The following is a 24,706-nucleotide window of genomic DNA, read 5'->3' as shown; positions in this document are numbered from 1 at the left end:
AGTTCCTGACAGAGCTCACCAGACTCTTCCAAAAGTGCAGAACTTCGGGGAGTGTTTTCATAACGCTGAAGAAATGTAAGTTTCCATTATGTTGTTGGATTAAAGAGGAGTTCGTCTGAATCACGCTTAGCGTTGTTAGCCTGTATGTTCTGGTAAGCCAGAGTATCCGAAAACAAGAGCAGTCGTGTGGAAAAATGAACCATCTTTGCTGCAGTACTAATAACTGTGTAGTTAAGACTGTATTTCAAACTGTAGGAAACATTGGGGGACTTTCTAATTATTCAACAAAAATTGGAAATGTTTAGATTTCTATAAAAGGAGAATTATAGTGTAGCTTTTGTGTTTTTTTCTGGTTTCTGGGTTGCTGCTTGAGAAGTCAAGTGTCCTGGGCTGCAGTTTGACACGCATTTAGAACATGCTGCTGCTGAAGCAGGCAGTTCATACAGTGTGTCAGGCAAGGATTTACATTTTTCTCCTGGCAGATGTAGTTTATAGAACAGATCCTTCTGGGGTTACAGAGAAAGGGGTCTGTGAACAATTTGTTAGCAATGTCAGTTCAGATGGCCTTAAATTCCAAGGTGTTTTATAGATCTCTTAATGAGCAATTTCTAACATCTTGTGTCAGGAGACATCCAGTGATTTTTGTAAAACGTGCATAAACATTCTCTATGTCTTTCAATACAGATGATGGCCGAACAAAACCAGTCCCACGCAAAGGCCACGTAGAAAGTTTTGAACCAGCAGACAATAAGTGTCTTCTAAGAGCAACTGATGGAAAGAAGAAAATTAGCACAGTGGTAAGTGACAACTTTGGGTTAGAAAGATTAGTGGCACTGCTTGTCTTTTACTTAATGCCCCATATTTTAAGTGAAATTTGTTTTTATGTTAATTTCATGAGACCTACCCTCTTAATTCCAGGGAAAACATATGGTAGCTAAACACACAGCTGAAGCTGGGATGTTGAAGTGTTACACTTAGGTGAAGTCTTAATGCTTACACTCAGCATTACAGATGGGACAGTAGTTTATAGTTTTGCTTTGTGTGCTGGAATTTGCTTCAGAATGGTACTGCAGGACAGCAGAAAGGGACTCTACCCATTTTCAGCAACCTTGGCTGTTGTGTTTTGAGGTGAAATTGTTTGGAGGGAAGGGAGAAACTGCTTTTAGAGACATGGGCAGAAGGACACAGGGCAGATATGGAACCTGCAGTGAGGGCAAGTGGTGTGGCTCCAAGGAAAAGAAAGGTCCTCCACACCTACACTCAAGCCTTGGGTGACAAAGAGTTAGCTTCCTATAGACCTCGATGGAACTACTGAAGGTTCTTCCAACCCAGGAAAGAACTGAATGTTCCCAGACTCTGAAAGTGTAGGAAGGGGATCCTTGTTTCCTGGCAAGAACATGTGGGCATGGGTAGGCTCTTCTAAGCCATAATCTTGCTTAGAATGGCATTTTTTTCTCATTTACAGAGCTATTTGTATTTCAGGAAATGTTAAGTAGAAGTTGAAAACCTGTTATGTGTTTACTTTGAATGAGAGATTGGGAAAGGCTTTAGCTGACTTCAGCTCTTCTCTGTCATGTAACCCAAGGAAAAATATTACTTTGAGAAATAGTTGAGAGAATCTGGGCTGCAATGTATTTTTTTGGCCCTACACGTAAATAAAACCTTCTGTAGAGTGTTTCTTCACATTCTTCCCATTTGAAAATACATGGATTTGTGATGAATGGCCTCCAGAGGATTTTGTTAATTGAGTATGGACTGTTTGCAGTTTCCTTCATCAGTGACGATTAAGAAATATGTCAGTGCAGCCTCACTACCACTGAATATGATGATTTGATCCAACTGCTGCTAAAAAGACTATAGATGGTCACTGCTGGGTAACCATGTACTGATACTTGGTTTGTAACAGAAGCCAGTGTTTTCTTGGTTAACCTCCAGTATTATTTTTGTAGGTGAGCTCAAAGGAAGTAAATAAATTCCAGATGGTAAGTTTTGTATGCATTTTTTCTTCCTTTTCTCTGGGTTTAGGGGAGTGGTCAGTAGGAAGCACTGGACAGCTGTCAGTGGGTTGATTCAGTGCTGAACATTAGACTACCCATCTGTCTGCATTTGTTTAAAAAAAACCCCATTGTATTTTATCTAACTTTCTGCATTGGTTTAGAAACAGTAGTTTCCCAGTGTAGGATGTAAGAACATGACTGAGAAAATGCAGATACCTTTTCATTAGCAATATGTAAAATGTTACCTCTAGTATGCTGTCACTTAAGTATTCGTTCTTTTAATGGTTCCAATTGTTGTTTCAGGCATATTCAAATTTGCTGAGAGCTAACATGGATGGCTTGAAGAAAAAAGACAAGAAAAGCAAAAACAAGAAGAGTAAAGCAACACAGTGACGGAACAGTGTCCTGCCATCACTATAACAGACTTGATCCTTGCTCAAAGCAAAGTCCATTTCTTTTTGAGTTACCACTTGTCTTTGGCTTTCCTTCCAGCAGGATACTGGATGTGATCAGTACTTTTATTTGAACTGAGAGGAGATGGTGCTTTCTGTGGACGGTTGTATGGCAGGAGTATTTCCAGGGTTATACTGAAATAGCTTTACACTCTGCTGCCAACTAGTTCTGTACTTATACTGCTGTTTGTTTTGTATTATACAAGTGGACAGTGTAAAACCTGTTTGGGGGGTAACACAAGGTGAAGAGAAATGCACTGTACCAAGAGCAAATTAAGACTGGAGCAACAGTCTCGGTGACAGATGCCCGGTTTAATAGATAAGCCTCAGTAGTACTAGGGAAAGTGGGTGCCAGTGTATTATCAGGAACAGCAGCTTTCCTGTTTCTGTCTTATTTTGAGGGATGTGTCTACATGATGCAGTGCAGATACCCCTAAGGCAGCCAGCACAGCACTTGAGCTCTTGCAGAGCCACCCAGCTGTGCCTTTGCTCCATGCTCATCCAGCTGTGCTGATCCATCTGTGCTGACCCTGGCTCAGAGTCAGGGAAGGGCAGGACTCTGCATCATGTTCCCTTCAGACATAACTTAAAAAATGCTCATGTCACCTAAACTTTAAAGCTTCATTCTTCAGTATATTCAGGGATCTGAATTTCCCCATACTTCCCATCTTAAAGTAGCTCCTTCCTACTATGAGCAGATGTAAAAGGTAAATACTTAATTGTTCCTATTAAACACAATGAGAAATGGATTTTTTTGTAATGACTGATGTGACTTGTCTTGGTGAAGGGCAAGGAATGGTACGGTTATCTGCGCCTCTAGGACTGACTCTGATGCTACTTTGTGTGTTGCTGCTACAGCTGTCACAGTTCCCAGAAGGTCATGGATTTGTTTTTAAAGTTAGCTCTTTACATCTTTTAACTTTGCCCTCCTCTTTACTACAAGATAAGGGCAGAAAAAGTAAGTAGGTATTTCTTAATGCAATGAGCCTGCAGTGCACTCCTGGAGGAAGCTGTTGAAACAGGAGGTACTGGGGAGGAAGGATAAGCACCAGTATGGTTCCAGAAACCCCTAACTTTAATGCATATTCACTCCACTATTACAAGTAGTTTGATGTGAAATATAATGTATAGTTAACAATGGTTGTTGTAGCTCATCTTCAGATCTGCTCAGCTTCACTTTTTTTCTGATGGGGTTGTGTTATCTTCTTGAAGCTGCTCAGCTACACTTTTTTCTGATGGGGTTGTGTTATCATTATCTTCTTGAAGCTAACCTGTAAGATTCCAATCATTACTATGACTTTAACTTCAAACTTAATCTGACAACCCCTGCCAAGAAAGCTAGTTCAAAACTCTGGTTATGGCTCTAGCACATGGAGGTTACTGTTTCTCATAAATCTTACGTTTAGGTCCAAAACAAGTTTTTCCTGTATCAGCTCTTACTTAATCTCCCAGGAAGCTGCTGCTTGATTTGTATGCAGAAGTACAGGCAGGACAAACATAGGCAGCTAGGCTTGCAACAACTCTCTCAGTTTGAAATGTTTCATATAGAGATTAAAACTGTAAGTTTAAAAAGAAAAACCACACACAAAAAGCTTGTACTATGTTTTTCAAGAAGGCTGAAGTAGCCAAACCTTTTATTACACAAAAACCTTTCTTCAAAAAAGTTTAAAACAGTTTGTTAGAGTTGAAGATAATTTATCCTCTCCCATTGAGTTTCTCTTTTCAGTACTACTGCTGCATGTTGACATGAAAGGCATTCTGAAACTGTATTTTAAAAAAAAACAGTTTTACACCTGCATAAACTGATAATCTCTTTTGTGGCATAAGGGCCAAGAATTACATGATAATACATGTCTGTGGCTGTAGTCAGACTTGCTCCTCAATTGCTTATAAAACATTTATTTCCACTTTTTGACAAATTTACAGTTTTATATTACACATGAAATTCAGTCTGGACACATAGAAAGACAGTAGTTGCCTGTTTTGCATCACATTTTTCAGAAATTCCTTTTGACAAAACACTTGTCTGTAAAAGCACCCCATAAAAGATGCTTTAAGCACTAAAACAAAACCTTGTATTCATCTCGATAACTGTACAGGATAAGTGCAGGAACCCTGTGGAGGGAAGGAAAAGAGAAAATTTTGAAACTGCAGGTTCAAAAGCTACAAAACCTATGGCAAATCCTAGCAATAAGCTAACAGCAAGGATGCAGTAGAAAAAAACAGCAAGTTTTAGTTCCTTTGGCTGTGACTGCAGTTTTCCCTTTCATTCTCTTTCCATTTGTCCAGCCTGGTCAGTTTTCATTCAGTGATCTGAGGGCTTACAGCTAAGCAGTGTTTTGTGTGCAGGCATCAAATGGGAAAGGAGGACTTCGTTAGGGACTGCATTACATTCACTCCCAACATTGTATGGCATATTAGTATGGAGTAACGGGGTTCTGTTGCTCACAGCTTTGCAAGACACAGGAAGAAAAAAATGTTTCACTTGTTACTCAGTTGCCTAATGTTTGCTAAACATTAGCAACCCTGAAGCAATTTCAGTGGGTTATCTAAGAAAAAGGAATCGAAGTCAATTTCAGTTTCACTTAAAGGTTAAGTAGTACCTTCAAGCTGAACATAGCTTTAAGAAAATGTATTATAAATTAAACCCACAGTAGGATATAAATACCCAGGTCTCACTTAACTCTCTCACAACATGCAACAGTAGAAATTTTGAGGCTTAAAACTGCATGTGCCCAGCGTGTCTGTTTCAGCCTTGACAGAATCCATAAAGGAGACGACAAGCTGAACATACATGTCTTTATGCTTAGAAAAAGCTGTGCCAGATTCCCATTGTACTCCTTCAAAACAGGAGGAACTGAATGTGCTCGTGAGTTTTAAAAGGCAAGCTGAGTCCCTCCCATGAGAAGAGGGTTGTTACGTAGTTGGATAGTAGTATGCCTGAATGTATGTACTTGTTTGCTTTTCAGTTTTATGAACAAAGCAAAAAATGAGATAACAGTGGGAATAAACTTTAGAATCTCTTGAAAACGCTTATAAAAATTAAGAATTTACATGGCCGAGAATTTACATTTTACCACAAGTGAGGGTTAGATGATCAGTAGACTCTTCCATACTGAAGGAGTGATACACATTTCCTGAGTTTTTTTTTCCTCAGGGAGAGGGAAAGGGGAAGACAAGAGCAACTTATTTAGTAACACCTGAATGCAGAAAACTCTGATGGTTCATGTACCTGCAAGAGCTTAACAAATTTACCTCTTTTCCATTTTGATACTGTAAATTTCATCACAAATTGCTTGTAAGTATGAACATCTCTGTTTTGGCCATCGTGACATCAGTTGTCTCACAGTAGCATCAAAGGCTTGTCTATCTCCATCAAACTAAGAAAAAAAAATGACAGGGAACTATGGTAACAGTCTTACATTCTCTCACGAAGGAAATAATTCTGATAGGATTCAGTCTTCTGAACATTGTGTAATGTCAATGTTCCTTAATTAAACAGGCTCCAAACAAAATTCATAGGAACAACATGTGCAACTTGATTTTTAATTTTTTTTCTCTAAGAAAATGTATTAAGAATTTAGTGATCAGTTTCTTAGATAGTTTGGAAATAAAAAGGTGTAAGCAATGAAAAGGGCTCTGGACAGAAGGAGAACCGTGGTGTATGGGAGATCAAAAGTGAATGATGCAAAGTGATTGTCTGCATGCTAGTTACTTATTTCAAGTAAAAGGCGATAAACTATCTCCATGATTTGGATAAACTGGATGAACTAAGTATTTTGAAAATATTTTCATGTGTTTCACTGGGGTCTGATTACCAGACAAGCACTGCTTCAGAGCAGCATATGGAAGGTATGAAAGTACTAAATCCACTCACAGGCAGGATGCCATTCTGGAGCTTAGTTTCTGGAGGGTGGGAAGGCATCTGTCTCTCTAGTAAGAACTTCTGACTTTAAAGCTACTGCTGTCACAGGAGGAAAGAAAAGAGTTTTGTCGTTGGTGGGTTTTTTCCCCCCTTATCAGTTTGAGTTGTTAAAGGTGTCAGTCTAATACTTACACATCTGTGTTAAGTATTTTTTTTTTATCTTGGCTTCACTAGATGTTCTCAGCTACTGTACTCAAAACAATTACCTCTGTATTTTGGTCCTCCTTTATTAACAGCTTCAAGAAACACCTTTGTTGAAACTGCTATTAATGCTTATTGTTTCCGAAAATGAGCGGCAAGACAATTTCAGTTAACTATTCTTGGAAAAAAACACAGAGCTTTGGATTGGGACTTCCTAATGGCGTCTTGCATAACTTGGGCATTTGACAAAAAAGATATTTCTAGCCTTGGTCAAGCTCCTTGGGTAAAAATATCCTTTCAAGGTTTAAAACCTAATTCAAACTCCTTGAAGGAGAAAAAACTACATTGGGTGAATTTTACATTCCACTTCATTAAGAAAATAATTTATCATCTGTTGTTCAATTAGAGTTTTAACAACAATACTTAATTACTTACCTCTAATGATAAGAAGTGTATCACAGTTGCTTTTGGCAGATCTACCTGTAAAAATATAATCAAGAAATCAGTACTTAACAGTTGTTTAGTTATCAGTTTTGCCAACTAGAGATTAGCTATACTGAAGGGAGTCAGACTTTTCAATTTCTAAAGAAGCACTTGTGCTGACAACTGGGAATTTACCAGGGTGTTAAGCATTTTAAACAAACTTTAATGACAGTTCTAAATAGGCATAGGCAAAGAGGCGGTATGTTTCCTGAAAAGCATGCACCATTTTAAAGTCCTTCATGACATGGTCAGCAAAGTCTATATACAAACAAGCAAAGTCTATATACAAACAAAAGCTGCGTTGGTTTAAATGTAAGAGCAAAAAGTTATTTGATCTACCACAGTAGTTAGCATAAGTACAGCTTAAGAATGTACAACTAAATACTTGCTAAATTTTGTTCCATACAACTGTCCAATCAATACAAACAATTTGAGATACTTTTCAAGCATTAAAGAAACATGACATGGATCTTATTTAACCAGAAGTTTGGTTCATTTGGTGTCTCTAAAGCGAGGCTAGTGGCAGTAGTTTGTTCCAGACAGCAACTGCATCATCCAATTAAATTAAGAATTTGAAATTAATTCAGGCTTCCGCCAAATACTTACTGCTAAAATCTCAATCTCACTTGTTTTCTGTTGAAGGCTAGAAATGAATGTCTGAAGTCTTGTTTGCACCTGGCAACAAAAGATGGGCAACAGTAAAATACCCTGCTTCCGTGACACAGGTTGGGAACGGTTATTTTCTGTTTCATGGACGATGAGAACAGAAGAGGCTGCTTCTAACACAAGACGTAGAGATACATCATATTTAAACTAAAATTCACATTTGATGTAATTTTCAGTAACAATTCCACAATAATCCTTGATGAGTAGACAGGAAGGAGACTGGGGCTGAGCCACTCTTGCAGCAATGGTAAAAGATTTGATAATACCAGTACTGTACTAAAGCAGACGGAACTACACGTTACAGTGTCCATTCTCGCGTATGTATTAAGAACTGCCTTTCTGTTTCTGGGTGTTAGATAACTTTTCAGAGGAATGTGAGAACCTGTGAGTGGGTACAGCAAATCATCTGTAGCTGAAGAAGGACAACTGATTGGAAAGCCAAACCAAAGTATGGGTTGTGCCTTGTAACACTTTATTCCAGAACAAGCTAGTAATCTTGCAAAGGTAGCGCTTTACCTTGCACTATGTTGTCTTTTGTACCTTGGAAAGATGTTTTATATATTAAAAACCTGAAAACACATAGTCTGTTTAGCTCAAAGCTCAGAGAATAACATCCACTTTATTTGCGTTCCAAGTATTTATAGGGGGAATTTTTTTGTTGCACACCCAAATTTGGACTGAAAAACAGATAGGATTACAGTTCTGTTTTACCATGTACTAAATATTTTGAAGGCAATAATGCTAAATGAGCAAACTCTGACATTTGTTTCTAGCACCACTAAATCTTTTCTATGTTATATATCATCACATTTAGGCAGGTTTTTTTAAAATCTGCATTTTCCTTAGGCCTTTAGTTGGAGACATCATAAAGAAATACACATTATCTGTTACAAACATATTACAAATTGAAAGTACACTGAACTTGCATTCAAATTAAAAGTATGCTGAACTTTTAACACACTTCAGCATTTATTAAAAAAAAAGCAAAATTCCACAACTATGTTTCCGACTAAAATAAGATTCCTAATATATATGTACAATGACAGCTGAGCCATAATGTCACAGATAATGCCCAAGATCCAAAATGTTTAAAGAAGGTGGTATTTGCCTTCAACCTTTCGTGTTGTTCGTAGTCTGTTTTATTCATAAGAACAAACCACATGTATGTGTAACTTAGATGATAGTAAAAATATGAATTCTACCATTCCTTAACTTTCAAGGATCACTTCTTAATAATGATTTGATGTGTGTGTACCTGAATTTCTTGACGACGCCTGGCACTAGCAGACAATTTTTCAGGAGCTATAACGCTAACGTTAGGCACTGCAAGAGTTCCATGTGATTCAAATGCACCTAAAATGCAAACACATAGTTTTAGTTTATATTCTTTTTTTATACACGAAGTAGCAAGAAGTAGAAAATTCACAAATACTAATAAGCTAAGTTCTGTATACTATACGGTTTGAAAAGCTGCTAAAAACCCCCCAAGTCAGTCAAATAGATAGGATAGTGAAACGTGCATGTAAATTCTCAAATGCTTACTTATGAGTTTGAAGGACTGGTTGGTAAGACTAAGAAATATGGTATTTGACATCACTGTTCCCTGAAACTAATAAAACATTCCAAATGTCTTTCAGAATTTTTACAGAGGAATGTAGCATACCTAATATCAAAAGAAGAAAAGCTTTTACAAGAATGAGGCAACTATTTAATGCTCAGTCCCATAGCAGAGTCAATGACAAAACAAACAATAAACTTCAGCCCTCAGCTCCCCCAAATAACAGTAACTAAAAATTTGAACACGCTGATTATCTCTCTCTCTCTCTCTCTCTCTCACACACAAACACACACACAAACTCCCCCCAAGTTAAGCACAGCCATCTCTCTCCCATGCTGTTATGCAAGGGTGTGAAAAAAGTTTATTTAAAAACAACCACTACCATACACTGTATCAGTACTTAATAAAATAATTATAAAAAATGCCAAACTTTATCCACACAACAAGTACTTAACATTATTCTTTATATAGAAACTTCTATTATCACACTAAGGAGTGCAAATCTGTAGCTAAACGTGAAGGCATTTTCATTTGAAGAAAAAAAAAATCTTAGTAGGACAGTAGGTCAGTGTACGTGGGTCTCAACACTGTAACAATCACAGGTCATGTAATTTTTCATCAAGGTGACATTTAATTTCTCCTCAGCTTGGAAGTGGTCACAGTTTTTGGCTCCCTTCCTCTGCCTCCTGAATCACTGCGTCAATGAATGCTTGAATGGCGAATATTCTGCCTGTTGGTCTGAGCGCTTGTTTTGTTAGTTTGGAGAAAATCTCAGGTTTAGATCACTTGGAACAACATTTGAGATTAGGAAGAACTGCCTCTAACCAGAGGCACTGCTAGAAAACATTTTCTTGCTCTGACTTTGGTAATACTTTAAAAATTAATGTTCCACCACTATTTTCTTATAAAACAGTTTTTAATCAGAAAAATAAACAGCTTGTACGTTCTATAACTAGAGACTAAATACCTGAAATATTAGTAAATGATCCCTTTTGATTTGGTACTGAAAGATTATCTGAGGTTTCTCTAAAAATAAACAAAGACAGTTAGGGAACCAAATTTACAATAATGAAGAAATACTGTAATAAGACATTGTTTCAGATTATCATACAAACATACTTATTTCATTGCAACAGATAAAGAAATTTATGGATACTTCCCAGCACATATCTGCAGATTAAATTCTGTTCTGGAACAGCCAGGAAATCATACAAAATTACATTACAAAATCAGATCTAGGAGCAATATTCATGCTTTCTATGGATACATAAAAATCTGCTCTCCATCACGCAAGAGTGATTTAGATCCTAATACTAGAATATATTATGAGAATAGTTATTAATCTACAACTTCTTACAGGTTTCTATGACATAATACTAAAATAATATTTATACTTAAGATCACACATATTCAAAGAAGCTTTCATTAATTAGTTTTGATCTCTTTACTCTCCACATTCATGATTCATTAACAAAGAAATCTGCCAGTGTTATTACAATCATAGTATATTGCATTTCTCTGTTTAGTATTACCAAATACGGGTTTTTCTATATTCTGTTCTCAGGATCTAGAAATAAGGTAACATTTAGAAAGAATTATTTTCTTTCACAGCTTCTAATAGATCCTGTAGATCTGTCACAAAACACATGAAAATCAGGTTAGTTGTGAAGTTAAATGCCAAGACTGGCTGAGGCCAGAAAAAGGAGAATGAAGAGGTAAGCAGCAGGAGATGTCAGCCACCTGCACAAACCACGGCTCTAGTTAAGCGTTTCCCAGCTTAACCATTTCCTTTATTGTCAAGTCTATTCAGAAATACTGTGGATGTCAAATCTGTTAGTTTCTGAATTCTAGTTTGTCACTAAGCTTTGTCTGTTCCTGCTGCCAGTATATACATATAAATATACAGAGATGTGTGTATAATTACGTATGTTTACAAAGGGCTCTGTATGAATAACATCTATACTGCTTACGCACACAGGTGTGACTGTAGCCCCTCCTGTGATTTCCGTACTAACTTCTCTTGGTGACAATAAATAGTAATTTTAGCAAAGATAGGATGATGGGGCGTTGCTGTGTACTCTGAGTCTTTGCCAGGTGTTACTTTCACTTGTGCCAGCCAAGGTGTACAGCTGTGCTATCTTCATTTTTACCACAGCAGTACTGCCTCAGAATGAAAGGGATTCACTGCTTCAATTCTTTGATTACACAGTACGTGACCGTAATGGACTTCTGGTCAGTATCAGGGACTTGCAGGCAGTCCTGCCATACAAACAATACTGGTGTTCTGGTAGCATTTGAGCTGGATAACTGCATGGCCTTTTAATTTATGAAGCACTATGGATGTTTGAATGTAACAGCAGCTAGGGAAATCAGTCTGTTTATTAATCTCAGTGAAATTCTATAACCAAGCCTTTTGCTTTCTTTTCCCCGCAAAAGGAATTCAGCAAAGCTCTTATTCTTTATTGAAAAAAATGAAGGTTTAACTTAGTGTATCTCAAAATTATTTAATTAAAACAAACATCCATTCACTTCTGATTTTGACTATTTATGTTCACCTGTTATGCTACTTACCTACTACATCTTTCATCACAGATTTTAGTTTTCAGTTTCTGGATCAGGTGATCTACTAAGTCAGATTCTAAAATCCTTTTTTCCGTCTGTCTGTCTTTCTCAAAGGATTTCACCTATGATGGAGTTCAGTGGTTAAGATTGTTGATCCTTAAATTAGCATATGAATAAGCTTACCAAATTTAATCAAAACCAAACTGGATTATTCACACGTTAAAGGTGAAGCAGTCAAAGGAAGCTATCATCATTACCAATCAATCACTGCCAATTAAATCTTTGATTTTTTTTCCCAAACAACTAATTTCCTCTGCATTCCCAAAACTTAAACTAGCATGTCTACTTGTCTTTAATATATAATAATAAATTTTTTAAAAGAATGGTTTATAGGTGCAAATACCGTATTAATAATAGCATATGTGGGTTTGGGATTTGATTTTTTTTTTTTTTCTTTTAGTTAAGGAATTATGTTAGAATAAGGCTTGCCCTTCAATTTGCAAGAGTTAGACTCAAACATTCAGAACTCAGAATATCTGCTCCATCTTTACTGGGAAGAGATTAATCAGTAACAACACCATTCATCTCATTAACATGTTCTTTATTGGTTTTGCTTCAGTAAAGCCATATTTAAAAGAAAGCTCTGTAATAATCTCATGGAAGACATTGTGATATCACATTCGCATAATCAAAATCTGCTTGTTCGTATGGTTATTGCACAGTTATTTGCTATCTCTGTTGCAATGACAATGAGAGTGAATAACAAGTGAAAAATATCTTAGTAATGCACATTGGCTAGGTAGCGTGGTCATGCCAGATGCTGTCAAATTATTGCTTTTTTTTTTTTTTTTTCAGTCAAAGAATGAATCTTTATTCCAAGGATAATGACCTTTTTGGTAATAATCCAGAATCAAGAACATTTAAAAATTTTTAACTTCTAAAAAGGTACTAGAACCGCAGGCTGCAGAGCACAGAAGGTGGTAATTCATGCTGTGACACAGTCCAGTCTTTCCACCTTAATGTCAGTTTACAGAGATGAGTGTTGTTCAGACTCTGCCTCTTGAAACTACATGGGTTTTTTTAGATTTACCTTGTAGTTGTATTTGTTTTGTAACATGGAAAACTGCCAACTGGAAAGATGACTGAGTCAACTAATTCATTTTGTAGATTCAAAGAAATCAGAGACAACAGAAACCTTTTTCCGTGTAAAGACACCGATGACTCAAAGTCAATGTTTGCACTATTTTTTTGACTTTTCCTAGAGGAAAGGAGGTCTGTGAGTAACAGAGTTATGGTGGGATAAAAAGCAGGCTTCTTCAGAAGAGCTTTCTGCTACTTAGCAACTGAAACTGTATTTACCCGAATTCCATCTACTTAAATACTTTATTGAAAATAGTAGTGATCTTTAAAAATTGTAGAACAACAGATTATAAATCTGAAACACCATCACGCACCCTCTGGTCCCACACTTACCTTCACATGGCTTCCTTCTTTATCGGACACAAGAGCCACATATGTAATCCCAGAGCACCTGCAATATTCCTGCAGTTCTTCCTGGGACTAAAATGGGAACAGGGAAGAAGAAGGGGGCAGAAATTTGACAGATTATAAAATGATCACTTAAGTAAACAAAGTCTCCCGTCCTTAATTAAAATAACTTGATATGCAGCAATTACACTGATTATATAAGCTTCTGAAAGAGGAAAGCCTTGTTAACCAGTCCAGGTGGCAAAACTTCATTATGCATCTATTTATCCATGTAACACTCCTTAAAAACTGAAGTCTGTCTAAGTCTACACTAGACAGAGAGAATGCCTAGGCCCTGCAGTCCTAGTTCCCCCATGGGAGGGCTAGCTGGATCTAGAAGTGCAGGGTCTAGATAACTGTAAAAATGTATAATCAGAGAGTTACCACCTCACTGTGTGCAACTCTCAGTAATAGCTCAGTCCTGCTTGACTGGTACTGCATCATGAAAGCTGACTCCAGCTGGGTTCTGTGTAAATATGAGCCTGACTTACATCACTCTCGGTGCTGAGCTGACTGAAGGGCTTGCTGCACTGACTTAGCAGTGGGTTGCAGGACAGCACTGGACAGAGGTGAAACCTACCCAAATCTTCATTTCTTAAGAATCACAAAAAGAAGAGATGGACAACTGCACAGTGTCTCTTTTGTTAGTCACCAATTGGCATACTTAAAGGTGAACCAGACTCATAATCCTTGGACAACTGCCACCACTATTAAAAGGGACTTAAGCATTGCCACGTAACTCACCACTCCTGTGAGGTAGTAGTGGCTAAAGGTCTGCTTGGTTTCAACTGGAGAAAAAAGGGCACAACTCAGCTTGCCGCTGTCTCTCCTTCCTACCACACATCTCTCCAGGGAGTACTTGGGGACCGCACAGTGTATCTAGTAGCTCAGTTTACTAACTGTTTTTCTAAGTCACATGATGTCACTATTGCCTCTGTACCCGACAGTCTTCAGTCATCTGGATATCACTAAAAGTTGATGCTACTATTCTATTCCAGCCGTGTCCTTTAATAAAGATTAACTCATGAATTCAGGGAGCCTACTTGCAGCCCTCGGTGAAAGGAAAATTTATTGCTGGTAGAAGATATGCTTCTGCTTTGAAGTGTCCTCACTTCACCCAATTGGAGCTAACTGGCCTAATTTTAAATTCATTATGCAACTTTCCCCTTTGATTTCAATAGGCCTTGGACTCTGTGTATAATTGGGGAAGGTCACTTAATTCCTCTTTGCTCTGAGAAGCACATAAAAGCTCCTCCATCACACTCTGGGAGGTAGAGAGGAAGAATGCTGCAAGGCCAGAGAGACTTTCTTAACGTTATTGTATCTGAATAGCTCCCTACATGCTCAGTTTTATGAGTCTACAACTCAATAAAAACTACAAAAAATTGAAAAAGGATGATCTCAGGCTGCACTAATACTGGAGAACAATATAGTTAAAACACAGAGAGAGAAATTCTACCTGGGACCAGTCATACATTATTTCGGCTGGAATTCCTGCAGTCCAGAGTTTCTGAACAATATTGATAGCTCTACCCATTGACATCTGACCAACACTTACAACCAGCAGGTCACACGAGCTGACAGAAACCTGAAGGGAAAGTAAAAGCAAGGGGGATAATATTATCCACAAGACCACCGTTTCCCCTTCATAAAACAGTTAAAAGTACCAAAGAAAGATAAATACACCAATGTTTTTCAAAATGCATCAAGCTGAAAAAAGGGGTCAGATCCACCTCTTTTTAGAGCCACAATCTACCTAAGCATGTCTGAAAGACACTGAAGCTTAATCTCTGACAAAAAGCATCTGCACAGCCCAAGCTTGCAAAGTATCCTAACCTATTGATTTTTCCTTCCCACTCTGCTTCAGCAATGTTTATTTATTCTTATAAAGAAAAGTTAATAAAATACAAATTCCACAACCAAGTGAAATTGGGTACTTTGTACTACTGTACAAATTTGTCCATTTTCTTAAGTTTCTTTCCATCTCCACCTTCTATACTTTTATAAAGGAAGAAGCAGTAGGGGCAAAGTAACATTTAATAGCTAAATACAGCTGTACTCTTCCATCTGAAGCAATCCACAGGCTGAGAAAAATGTCCCATTTACATTAAAAATAAAAGGCTGTAATCTTGAAGGTCCCAACTCCCAAAAACCAGACTTACAGAATCCTCCACACTGGAAACGGCAGCAGTTATTTTATCTATAGCTATGCTGACTCCAACAGCTGAAGGAACTGGTCCGACTGTCTGAGGCCCTCTAAACTGTGGAATCTGAAAACAAGACAAAACAAAATGGAAGACTCAAATAGTTATCTTTGCAGAATGTCAAAAAGGTTCTTCATTTTTTCATGGTTTAAAAAAAAAAAAAAACAACAAAAAAACACCTAAATTTATCAAGAGATGAGCACATACCAGATGATCATATCTGCCCCCTGCAGCAAGAATTTCAGGCACAGTTCTTTGTCTTCTTTTGATGTATGCTATAAACTGAAAGATTATACCGTTGTGTTGCTGTATTTTGTAAACTAGTCCCAGATTTATAGAAATCTGTAAAATAAAAATGCATATGTATACAAGACTTGTACCAATATTAACAGTTAATATAATTAATTTCCTATTAGCAGTATGGATTGAAAACACTATTCTCACATAAGAAAGACACACAGAAACATTCCTTATATCAAAAAATTTAGAATACAATTAAAAATAACAAAATGATGCTTTAGTGTTAAAGCATCCCAAGAGATCTACAGCACAAAACCCAAACAGCAAGCCTCAAGGAAGCTGGAGGAGGGGAAGCCTTTTAGTAGTCAGCAACTTTCTGTATTTTTCAGATATTTATAGCTTGCTTTAAAATTGAAAATTCCTTTATGCTCTAGGTAATGCCTTCAATCTTGGTAAAAAAAAAAAAAAAAAAAAAAGTCTGTGTGTCATTAGACAGAAGCCAGAGACTTTGGAATGGAAGGGGTGTTATGCTTAAAATGCATATTAAAAAAAAAAAGGCAAGTATTATTACTTGCCATCAAAAGACACTTTGATGTGCTTTTTTTAAATTCTAAAATATCATTACTTTGTTTCCTGGCAAATTACAAGGCCCAGCAGCCTATAAATCCATTAATTTATTAGCAGAGTATTTTACAAACCTGAAGTTTTATTCCAAGTTGCTTTAACAGACCAATGATTTCCTCTAAATCCTTCATGCCATGCTTCAACAGCTGAGAGACACCTGGCTTTTGTTTTATCATTGTGTTTAAAAATGGAAACACGTTACTTGCTTCTCCCTTCTGCTCAATGAATCTGTAGAGTCGAGAAAGCTAGAAACAATTCAAATAAAAACCATAGGTAGCACCACTGACAACAGTCATAATAGGTCACATCTAAAAAATGAAAAATATTTGCCCTGGTGTGAGTAAAATATCTGCCTTTTTTGCTTCTTTTGCCCAGCAGCCTGTTTTTACCTATCAAGTTGAGGAAAGGAATGAACAGGCACAAGTCTCATCAGGGTATCCAGAAGTTAACCTCAACTCTTTCTGCGCATTCATCAACATTTGCAGACTTTTTTTTTTTTAAGTTTTTCTCATTTTACTAAATACCACTGCAGAGTATTCCATTTACCTTTTAATTTTTTCCACAGTCTGAAAAATACGTCTGAAAGAAGAAACTTGGATAGCTGCAATACTGACTTCCAGAGACAACAGGGAACAAAATCAGACCACTTCCTAAGAGACTGATCTATTTTGAATAGCAGATGTAACAGTTTATTTTTCTTACTTTGGTTGATTAAATTGTGATATTACTGACTTATGGCAAGTTACAGGGAAATTAACACTGAATTAAAATTACTTACACTATTTGATGTGAGAGAAAGATTACAGAATTTAGCTTCTACTTCTCTTTTAGTTAGCTTTTCAGTCTACAAGAGAAACAGATTAAAACATTTTCAGCAACTGAGTTACCAAAAAAAAATACTGTTGCTGAGAATTAAAACACAGCTTTCTAATACCGTTAATGAAATACTGCAATACTACTGTAAAATAACAAAACCAATGAATAACACATTTTCGACCTATCTTGTAGTGAGGCCATATTCAGCTTGGTTTCAAGATGCAAGAAAAAGTATAAAAATACCAACTTTGTTGAAAAGCATTTCTGCATAAATACTGAAATGCTTATGTAAATTTATAAACAAAAAAAGGAATAAAATAAAAGGAAATTTAAAAGGTATTTTGTTGGGATTAAAACACTACCTTAACTATTCAAATGAATTCCACCTATTTTCTCTGCTTATAAGGTAGAAAAGACCAACATGATATTAAGATACATTTTGAAGTTTTGACTGAATAGCCTATCAGTTCTTAATTATACAGGTTAATAATTCTGTCATAAATACGCATTTAAAAATAATCTTAAAACACCCCAATCCACAAGTAACAGAAAAGTAAATAATCTAAGTTTAAAGCCCAAAGATAGACAGCCTTTTTATGTATTGACGGGATATTCCTTGTTATGATGGCAATATGCTGTTACTCATTTTTAGAGATAGCTCCACAAAACATGACACTCTACAGTGATGATTACAGATATTAGATTAATAACTAGTATCTTACCACAGCATCATACAGAATGATGTAAACTTGATTGAGTTTATCCTCTGGTATCCCACAGTGCAAAAGTATAGCTTTCAGTAAGGCAGTATGGTTCAAGTAAATACTGTAATTTCTCTCCTAGCAAAGGGTAAAGAAAAAAATAAAGAAAAAAAATTTTTACCTGCATTCCACTTTGCTTAAAAAAAATGTTTCCTAAACATTTAATATTAGCTCAAAACTAACTTCAGACCTCTCCTTCCACCACCTAACCTTCCATCTGTAACTGAAGAATGGTAAGGCTTGTCCCATTTACAATAATCACTTGCCTTACAGAGGAAAGATGTTATTTCAATGGCACTGTAAGGATTCAATTAATATTTCCTTTGCACATAAACCTATGCTTGAAGTTTACCTAAGGAACATTATTTTTGGTTTAAATGACAGCGTTCTAGAACTGCCTATTGATAAAATGTGAACAGCTCTGTACTTGTTAAGGTTAAAGGTGCTGTCCTTTTGAAACCCATTAGACTAAGTAACTGCTTAGAGTAAAATTTTAGGATGGAAAAGAGAGCAAAGGGGATGATTAGAGAATCTACCTGTAGCACTGGAAACTCTTGAATGATTTCTGAAATGGCATAAATTGTTTCTGCTATAGGCAAAAAGCTATTTCCAGTAGACGTAATGATGTCAAACGCACATTCTAGGAGTTCTTTGGGATGACAGCGGTCTAACTTCCGAGGTCTGAAAACTCTCTCTATACAGTATCTAAGAGAAACATTGAAGAATGAATCAGGATCTTCAGTGGTCAGTGTCATAAAGCATGGCATCTGTGCAAAATATCATCTTCTATGTCCCTTACCTTTTCAAGTTCAATATGTTATTTCTAGCTACAAATCTTGCAAAAGGAATCTGAAAAACAAAATACATGAAAATTGTTAAAAAGCCATTCAGTCTAACGAGGCTCTGAAACTGGAGATGAATTACTACCATGCACTTGTACTCTCACATGTGTAATAATGCCTTAAATATTTGCCATAGCCAAGTAATATTAATCTAATTATTCTTTTAAATAAAAAGACCTCCTCCCCATGAATTTCCTAGAAGAGTCTGGAGAGGGAAAGAACAACAATTCTTAATTACACTAATGCATGCAAAATGCATCATAAATTGTCCATGAGCATATAAAAATGTGCAAGCAGGTATTTTGCTTGTACAAAAGTATTTTGCTTACATAAAGATATAAAGGAGTACTTTTTAATAAATCGTTGTTCAACTCATTTTCCAAAACAAGTAATTCCAACAGAAAGATCAATTCTGTAGATCCTGCACAAATCCTTAACTGTGAATCATATTGTATTGCTTGATGTTATAAATGCAAAAGAAAGGTGGGCAAGTCAAACTCACCTTAAATTAATGAAATGGAATATAAAAAGTCAGATTCTTTAACCATCAATAATAAACAAAAAATATCACTTAAAATATTTAGGTGTTAAATCAAGTGCAGGGTAATTAACTAGGCCAACATTGTGTACAATTGGGTGTTCTGGGTTATTACTGATAGAGGAATCCCAAACTGCACAAACAGCAATTCCTCTCAAGAGCAGAATGATCCTTGATAACATCTCTTTGAGGAACATGAAACTGGACAAACTGTTACCCACATTCTCTATAGAGACATAGAAATAAGAAAGGGATGAGAATACTAGAATTTTCACTGGTCATTGGAAAAGTCTTGTCTCATGTATGTGCAAGAAAACAAACCAAACAGTAGTGACATCTACCACAACCGTCATATGGCATTATTTTCACCTATGTTAAGGGAGAAAAAAAAGGAAAAAAAAAAGAAAAAAAGTGTATTTCTTCCCAATGTTGTCAGGGCTCCAGCTGTCAAAACCAAGATGGCACTAAGCAATACAAGAACAGACACTGCAAGATACACTACTTCAACAGTCAGAAGAAATATAAGCCTAAGCCTCACTTGTGATGAGTGACTCAAAGGGATCTACAAATGCCACAGCATTCTTCAAACCCAGCTTTGCCTGCAGAGATGGTATTACTTACTCTGAGGTCATAAGGAAGCATTACCAGCATCCCACTGTGATCCATGAAATATGAAGCTTCATTATGTTCGTATAATTTTTTATTTCTGGGCATCAGCAGTGGGGTGTGAAGCTTGATGGCTCCTGCACAAAAACAGTAAAATACTATTATCTCCCACTTCAGAAGTAACATCTGCTTGTTACAAGCTCATGAACAATCTTGCAGGGCATGACAATCTCAACCAATACCTTTCAAAAATTACATTATTTTTAGTGTCCTTAATAGACTTTCCTCTTCCACCATTTAAAGAAAGCCATCAAACAAACTTTGATGTTCTATCTCACACACTTCTTGGGCTCCGCAGGCAGCCCACAGAGAAACAGAGAACTGCCAATTCCACAGCGCCAGCAGAATCCTCACCTTGCCCTCCCTCTTTAACCACCACCTTTCAGAAAAGCGTGCATATGAACCAAACAAGAAACTCTGCAGGTACCAGTAGTACTGTTTTGGTCTAGAGGCACTTCCATAGAGAACAAACATTGTTCAGATATGTTGCATCCTGTGTCTCAAAAACCTACTAGAAGTGTTTACGGTTCACTTTTAAACCTCATAAATAACTTTTTTTTTTCTGGCTATATTTTGCAGCCATCTATCTGTATGAATCCAATCTTCACTGAAACCTTACTATGAACAATAACATCACTTATCACTGAAAAATACTTGCCTGTTTTAAATTCTCTACTGATTCTTAAACAGCTATTTTATTATAGAAGCTTTACTCACATCTTAAATTAGATTTCAACATACACATTTAAATCAGGGGGAGAAAAAAGCCCCAAATACAAGGAAATGCTTCTAACCATTAGAGTCAGTAGATACCATCTAATGGAAAAAATACATATCCAAAACCCACTCAGTTTTTTTCCAAAAGAATAAAAACATTTCAATCTCTCAAATGCTGTCTGTCAAGTTTTAAATGGGGGCAGGGCAGGGGGAAGGGGGAAAGTAACTTCTCATTACTTGACTTCGCATTTCGCAATTTCTCATTCTTTTGTATTGCCAAACCCTGATCATGCTTAATCAAGTTATGAGATATTGGGAAATATCCCAGTTTATATTTTAAAATTGTCTATTTTTATATAAAATAATATCATGAACACCTATAAAACAATACAATTTATAACATTTCAAATGTGACAGCGTGTGCATAAATCTTCTTCCTTTCTTAAAAACTAATTTTAAGGAAATACTATTACTAATGACTGGATATATCGAGTCCTGGAAAGACAATCATGAAGAAATATTAAACACCATGACACCAGCTCTGGCTCAGGAAGTTCCTGAACAGCAAATCGTTGCTAAGAGAAGTACCACTGAACTTGCTCTGTTACCTCATTCTTTCCTAGGCCACTCCCATTCTGGCTATATGGAGAGGTTACTGTGCTACACAGATGCTTGGTCTTTCACTATAGAGCTATCCTTATATTCAGATCTAGATTTTACATAATGCTCCCTACTACTAAAAGCTCAGACTTATCAGAATAACCAAACACATTCAAAATTATAATTAAGATTTTCACTGTTCTTTCTATGGATAATTTAAATAATTCAAATTTGAAGTCAACAGCTATTACTGGGATGCCAAAATAACAGCAGAAACAATGCAAAACTCCAAATGATATGGAACTACTGAACATACTTTCCAGCTCATGTGATAGCAGTAAAACCATTCCATTCTCTTAAATCCATTAAATCATGAAAAAGGAAATGAACGACTTTTGTAAACACACCCACCGTGTCTTTTAAATATCCGGCTGACAATCTCACATACATGCTGCTGTATCTTGGTTGCCCAACTAGAAAAACTACCCTGAAACCATCACAAATAAAAAGTACATATATAATTCACACGCCATGAACACTCCACATAATATAGGCAATCAATCCACGTAATACAGGCAATAAGCATTCTGCTATCCTGTCCCACTATAATAAATGGAAATGTTTACATAATAAAAAATAACTACAGCTATACAAAGCATTATTGTGTATTTCTTTAGACTTAGAAAGATTTACGAGTTCAGAAACTGAGAAGGATTACTTTGATTGCCATAACTGGAAAGGGAAGAAAACAGAGGCAACACATTCCGTTGGCAGTCAGATGCAAGTACCATTAGTTTGACAGAAACTCAGAGTAAAGAAAGTAATCATCTGGACATCATCTTAAAGCTTTAGCTGCTACAACCAAACAGCACTTGTTGCTTCATTGAAGAATGAATGTAAGGTTCAAATGGGAAATGGTTATTCAAGCCCACATAGTACAGGTTTGTCCCATCCTTTAAACGGGAACTAATGGGAAGGTTAATCTTAAGAGATAATGCGATTCTCTCAAACATGTTTTGAGTTTACCCATAGAAACACTATTTTTTAAAATTCAACATAGGAAAAAAACCCCATGCATCCCCTAAACACCTACAAACCTTCAGCATATCACTGTCATAGGTATAGTCTATAGCTGGAGATATGCGCTGTGAAAATATCTGACTCATCATAGTCCGGTATGCCTTTCCATCCACGTTTGCTAAGGTATGGTGGAGTACTTCATGGAGTTCAGACTCTTCCATTTGTGGTGGTGGAAGATGTTCACTTTTTAGCAGCTCCACAGCTGTTGGTCGAGCTGCAGGATCATGGTTCAGGAGCCATGAAATAACCGATCTCTACAAATTAAATAATAAATTAATAGCTTGGAAAAATTTTATATCTTAACATTATTTACAAACTTCTTAGTCACATCACATTAATGAAAAAATATGAGAGTCTAGACTGGACAAAAAAGAAAGCAAAACCTGAACCTTCTGGGTTGATATTCTTTGCTTATTAAATTATAAATGTCTTTGTGTTATTATCTGCACAGATTTAGTAAACCACAACAATTATTAGAAATGTGTCTCTTGGGGTGACAAAATATGTAGTATCCTTTTTTGTTCTATGTTATGTTATCTCTGGCATCTCCTTATTAGCAAAGTTAAGAGAAAACAGAATCATACATGTAACAACAAAGATTTGAGAGTTACAGATATTAAAGAAGGAGGAATCTTCCTGGCATATTTCACTAAACTGTACAAGATTAAAACATTTTTATGGTACTAGTAACAGCCAGATGGCTGTTCCACGGGCATAACAGACAAAAAGCTAATGCTACGGTCAACAAGAGAGTCCACTAGCACAAGGACAAAATTATCTAGATTGTCCAGAAAAGATTACGCTGCTCCTTATCACTTAATTTCTCTGCCATGGAGGCATCCAGATCAGCTCTCGGCAGCTCTTTTCAAACTCAGAGCAGTCAATTTTGCTTGCACACCTCTTTTTGTTCCGTGACACAGATCCCTTTCAAAGGTTTGAGTTAAGGGGTAAGCAATATAGCTGCCATTTGTCTGAGCCCAAAATAATCAAAACTGTCCCTCAGAGCTTAAAAGGTATGCTGGCGAACTCTGCACTTCTTTATGACTGTGCTCAGGAAATTCTGCAGGTAATTTTGCAGGTAAGTGTATTTCCCTGTCAACTTAGTATATTGAGTTTTTTCTTCTTTACTTTGTTCTAATGTCACATGTGCTGGGATAGAGTTCATTTTCTTCAGAGTAGCTATTATGAGACTGTATTTTGCATTTGTGCTGAAAACAGCGCTGATAACACTATTACCAGGGATGTTTGTGTTATTGCTGAGCAGTGCTTACACAGAGTCGCAGCCTTTTCTGCTTCTCACAGCACCTGACCAGTGAGTGGCCTGGGGGTCGACAAGAAGCTGGGAGGGGACACAGCTGGGACAGCTGACCCCAACTGACCAAAGGGATATTCCACACCACATGATGTCATGCTCAGCATATAAAGCTGGGGGAAGAAGAAGGAAAGCTGGGGATGTCTGGAGTTATGGCATTTTGTCTTCCCAAGTAACTGTTATGTATGATGGAGCCCTGCTTTCCTGGAGGTGGGTGAACACCTGCCTGCCCATGGGAAGCAGGGAATGAATTCCTTGTTTTACTTTGTGTGCAGCTTTTGCTTTACCTATAAAACTGTCTTCATCTCAACCCACAGGTTTTCTGACTTTTCTGATTCTCTCCCCCATCCCATGCAGAAGGAGCCAGCGAAAGGCTGTGTCGTGCATACTGCTGGCTGGGGTTAAACCACAACACGTGTAATAAGAACTTGGCAGAGATTACTAATTTAAAATTAGGTGGGAAAAATAATAATTAACATTTCTTGACAGGGATTATCTAATAGTTTAAATGTTTTCAAAATTACCTGCTTTGCATGCTTGACTTCATCAAAGTCTTCAGGAAATACAATCGTCGGCTATTAAAAAAAACAAACCAAAACCAAAACCCACATTTGAATTACAACAGGCAGTCTAGCTTGCTCAAGCTAGTCTTACGTTTAAGCTCTACATATTTAAACAGAGAAACTAAGCAATTCTTTTTGCCCATGGTAAACAAAACAAAACAAAACAAAACAAAAAAAAAAACCACCAAAAAACACATGACAAATTTAGTTTTAAGAGCGATCAGGAGAAATTTTTTTTTTTATGATATTTTATAAAATGAAGATACAATCCATAATCACACGCATTTACCAACTACAAATACCAACTGGTTCCTGAGAGAGACCCACCGGCTCTAAACCCAGTTAGTAAAGCCATGATGTCTTCATCTGAAGTTTACTCCTCTAATGTTTTGCACTATAAAAAATAATTTCACAGACAGAACACTGACTGAT

General features: G+C 36.7%; 2 protein-coding genes across 2 annotated transcripts in view; one reads left to right on the top strand and one right to left on the bottom strand.

The window, feature by feature from the left end:
- Positions 1–5: 5 nt before the first annotated feature.
- On the top strand, positions 6–3,196 carry SRP14 (signal recognition particle 14kDa (homologous Alu RNA binding protein); the record flags this gene model as incomplete). Its single annotated transcript, XM_010078075.1, has 4 exons — positions 6–75; positions 685–797; positions 1,950–1,982; positions 2,301–3,196. Coding segments are annotated over 4 exons (306 nt in total), but the record flags the coding sequence as incomplete, so codon positions are not given.
- Positions 3,197–4,449: 1,253 nt separating this feature from the next.
- The window catches only part of EIF2AK4 (eukaryotic translation initiation factor 2 alpha kinase 4), a gene marked incomplete at its 5' end in the record, with an annotated part of 37,247 nt that continues 16,990 nt past the window's right edge, over positions 4,450–24,706 (bottom strand). The window contains 20 exons of the mRNA XM_010078073.1: positions 4,450–4,564; positions 5,705–5,829; positions 6,951–6,995; positions 7,605–7,673; positions 8,920–9,017; positions 10,190–10,248; positions 11,794–11,906; positions 13,258–13,344; positions 14,771–14,899; positions 15,474–15,581; positions 15,723–15,857; positions 16,454–16,624; positions 17,158–17,223; positions 17,918–18,034; positions 18,493–18,661; positions 18,756–18,805; positions 19,958–20,079; positions 21,731–21,806; positions 22,417–22,653; positions 24,236–24,286. Coding sequence (XP_010076375.1) covers positions 4,510–4,564; positions 5,705–5,829; positions 6,951–6,995; positions 7,605–7,673; positions 8,920–9,017; positions 10,190–10,248; positions 11,794–11,906; positions 13,258–13,344; positions 14,771–14,899; positions 15,474–15,581; positions 15,723–15,857; positions 16,454–16,624; positions 17,158–17,223; positions 17,918–18,034; positions 18,493–18,661; positions 18,756–18,805; positions 19,958–20,079; positions 21,731–21,806; positions 22,417–22,653; positions 24,236–24,286 — 2,082 coding nt within the window. The remainder of the gene's footprint in view (positions 4,565–5,704; positions 5,830–6,950; positions 6,996–7,604; positions 7,674–8,919; positions 9,018–10,189; positions 10,249–11,793; positions 11,907–13,257; positions 13,345–14,770; positions 14,900–15,473; positions 15,582–15,722; positions 15,858–16,453; positions 16,625–17,157; positions 17,224–17,917; positions 18,035–18,492; positions 18,662–18,755; positions 18,806–19,957; positions 20,080–21,730; positions 21,807–22,416; positions 22,654–24,235; positions 24,287–24,706) is intronic.

Source organism: Pterocles gutturalis, unplaced genomic scaffold (genome assembly GCF_000699245.1).
Source record: "Pterocles gutturalis isolate BGI_N339 unplaced genomic scaffold, ASM69924v1 scaffold27873, whole genome shotgun sequence".
Lineage (NCBI taxonomy): Eukaryota > Metazoa > Chordata > Aves > Pterocliformes > Pteroclidae > Pterocles > Pterocles gutturalis.
The sequence above is the reverse complement of the archived record's forward strand: the minus strand, read 5'-3'. Positions and strand labels throughout refer to the sequence as shown.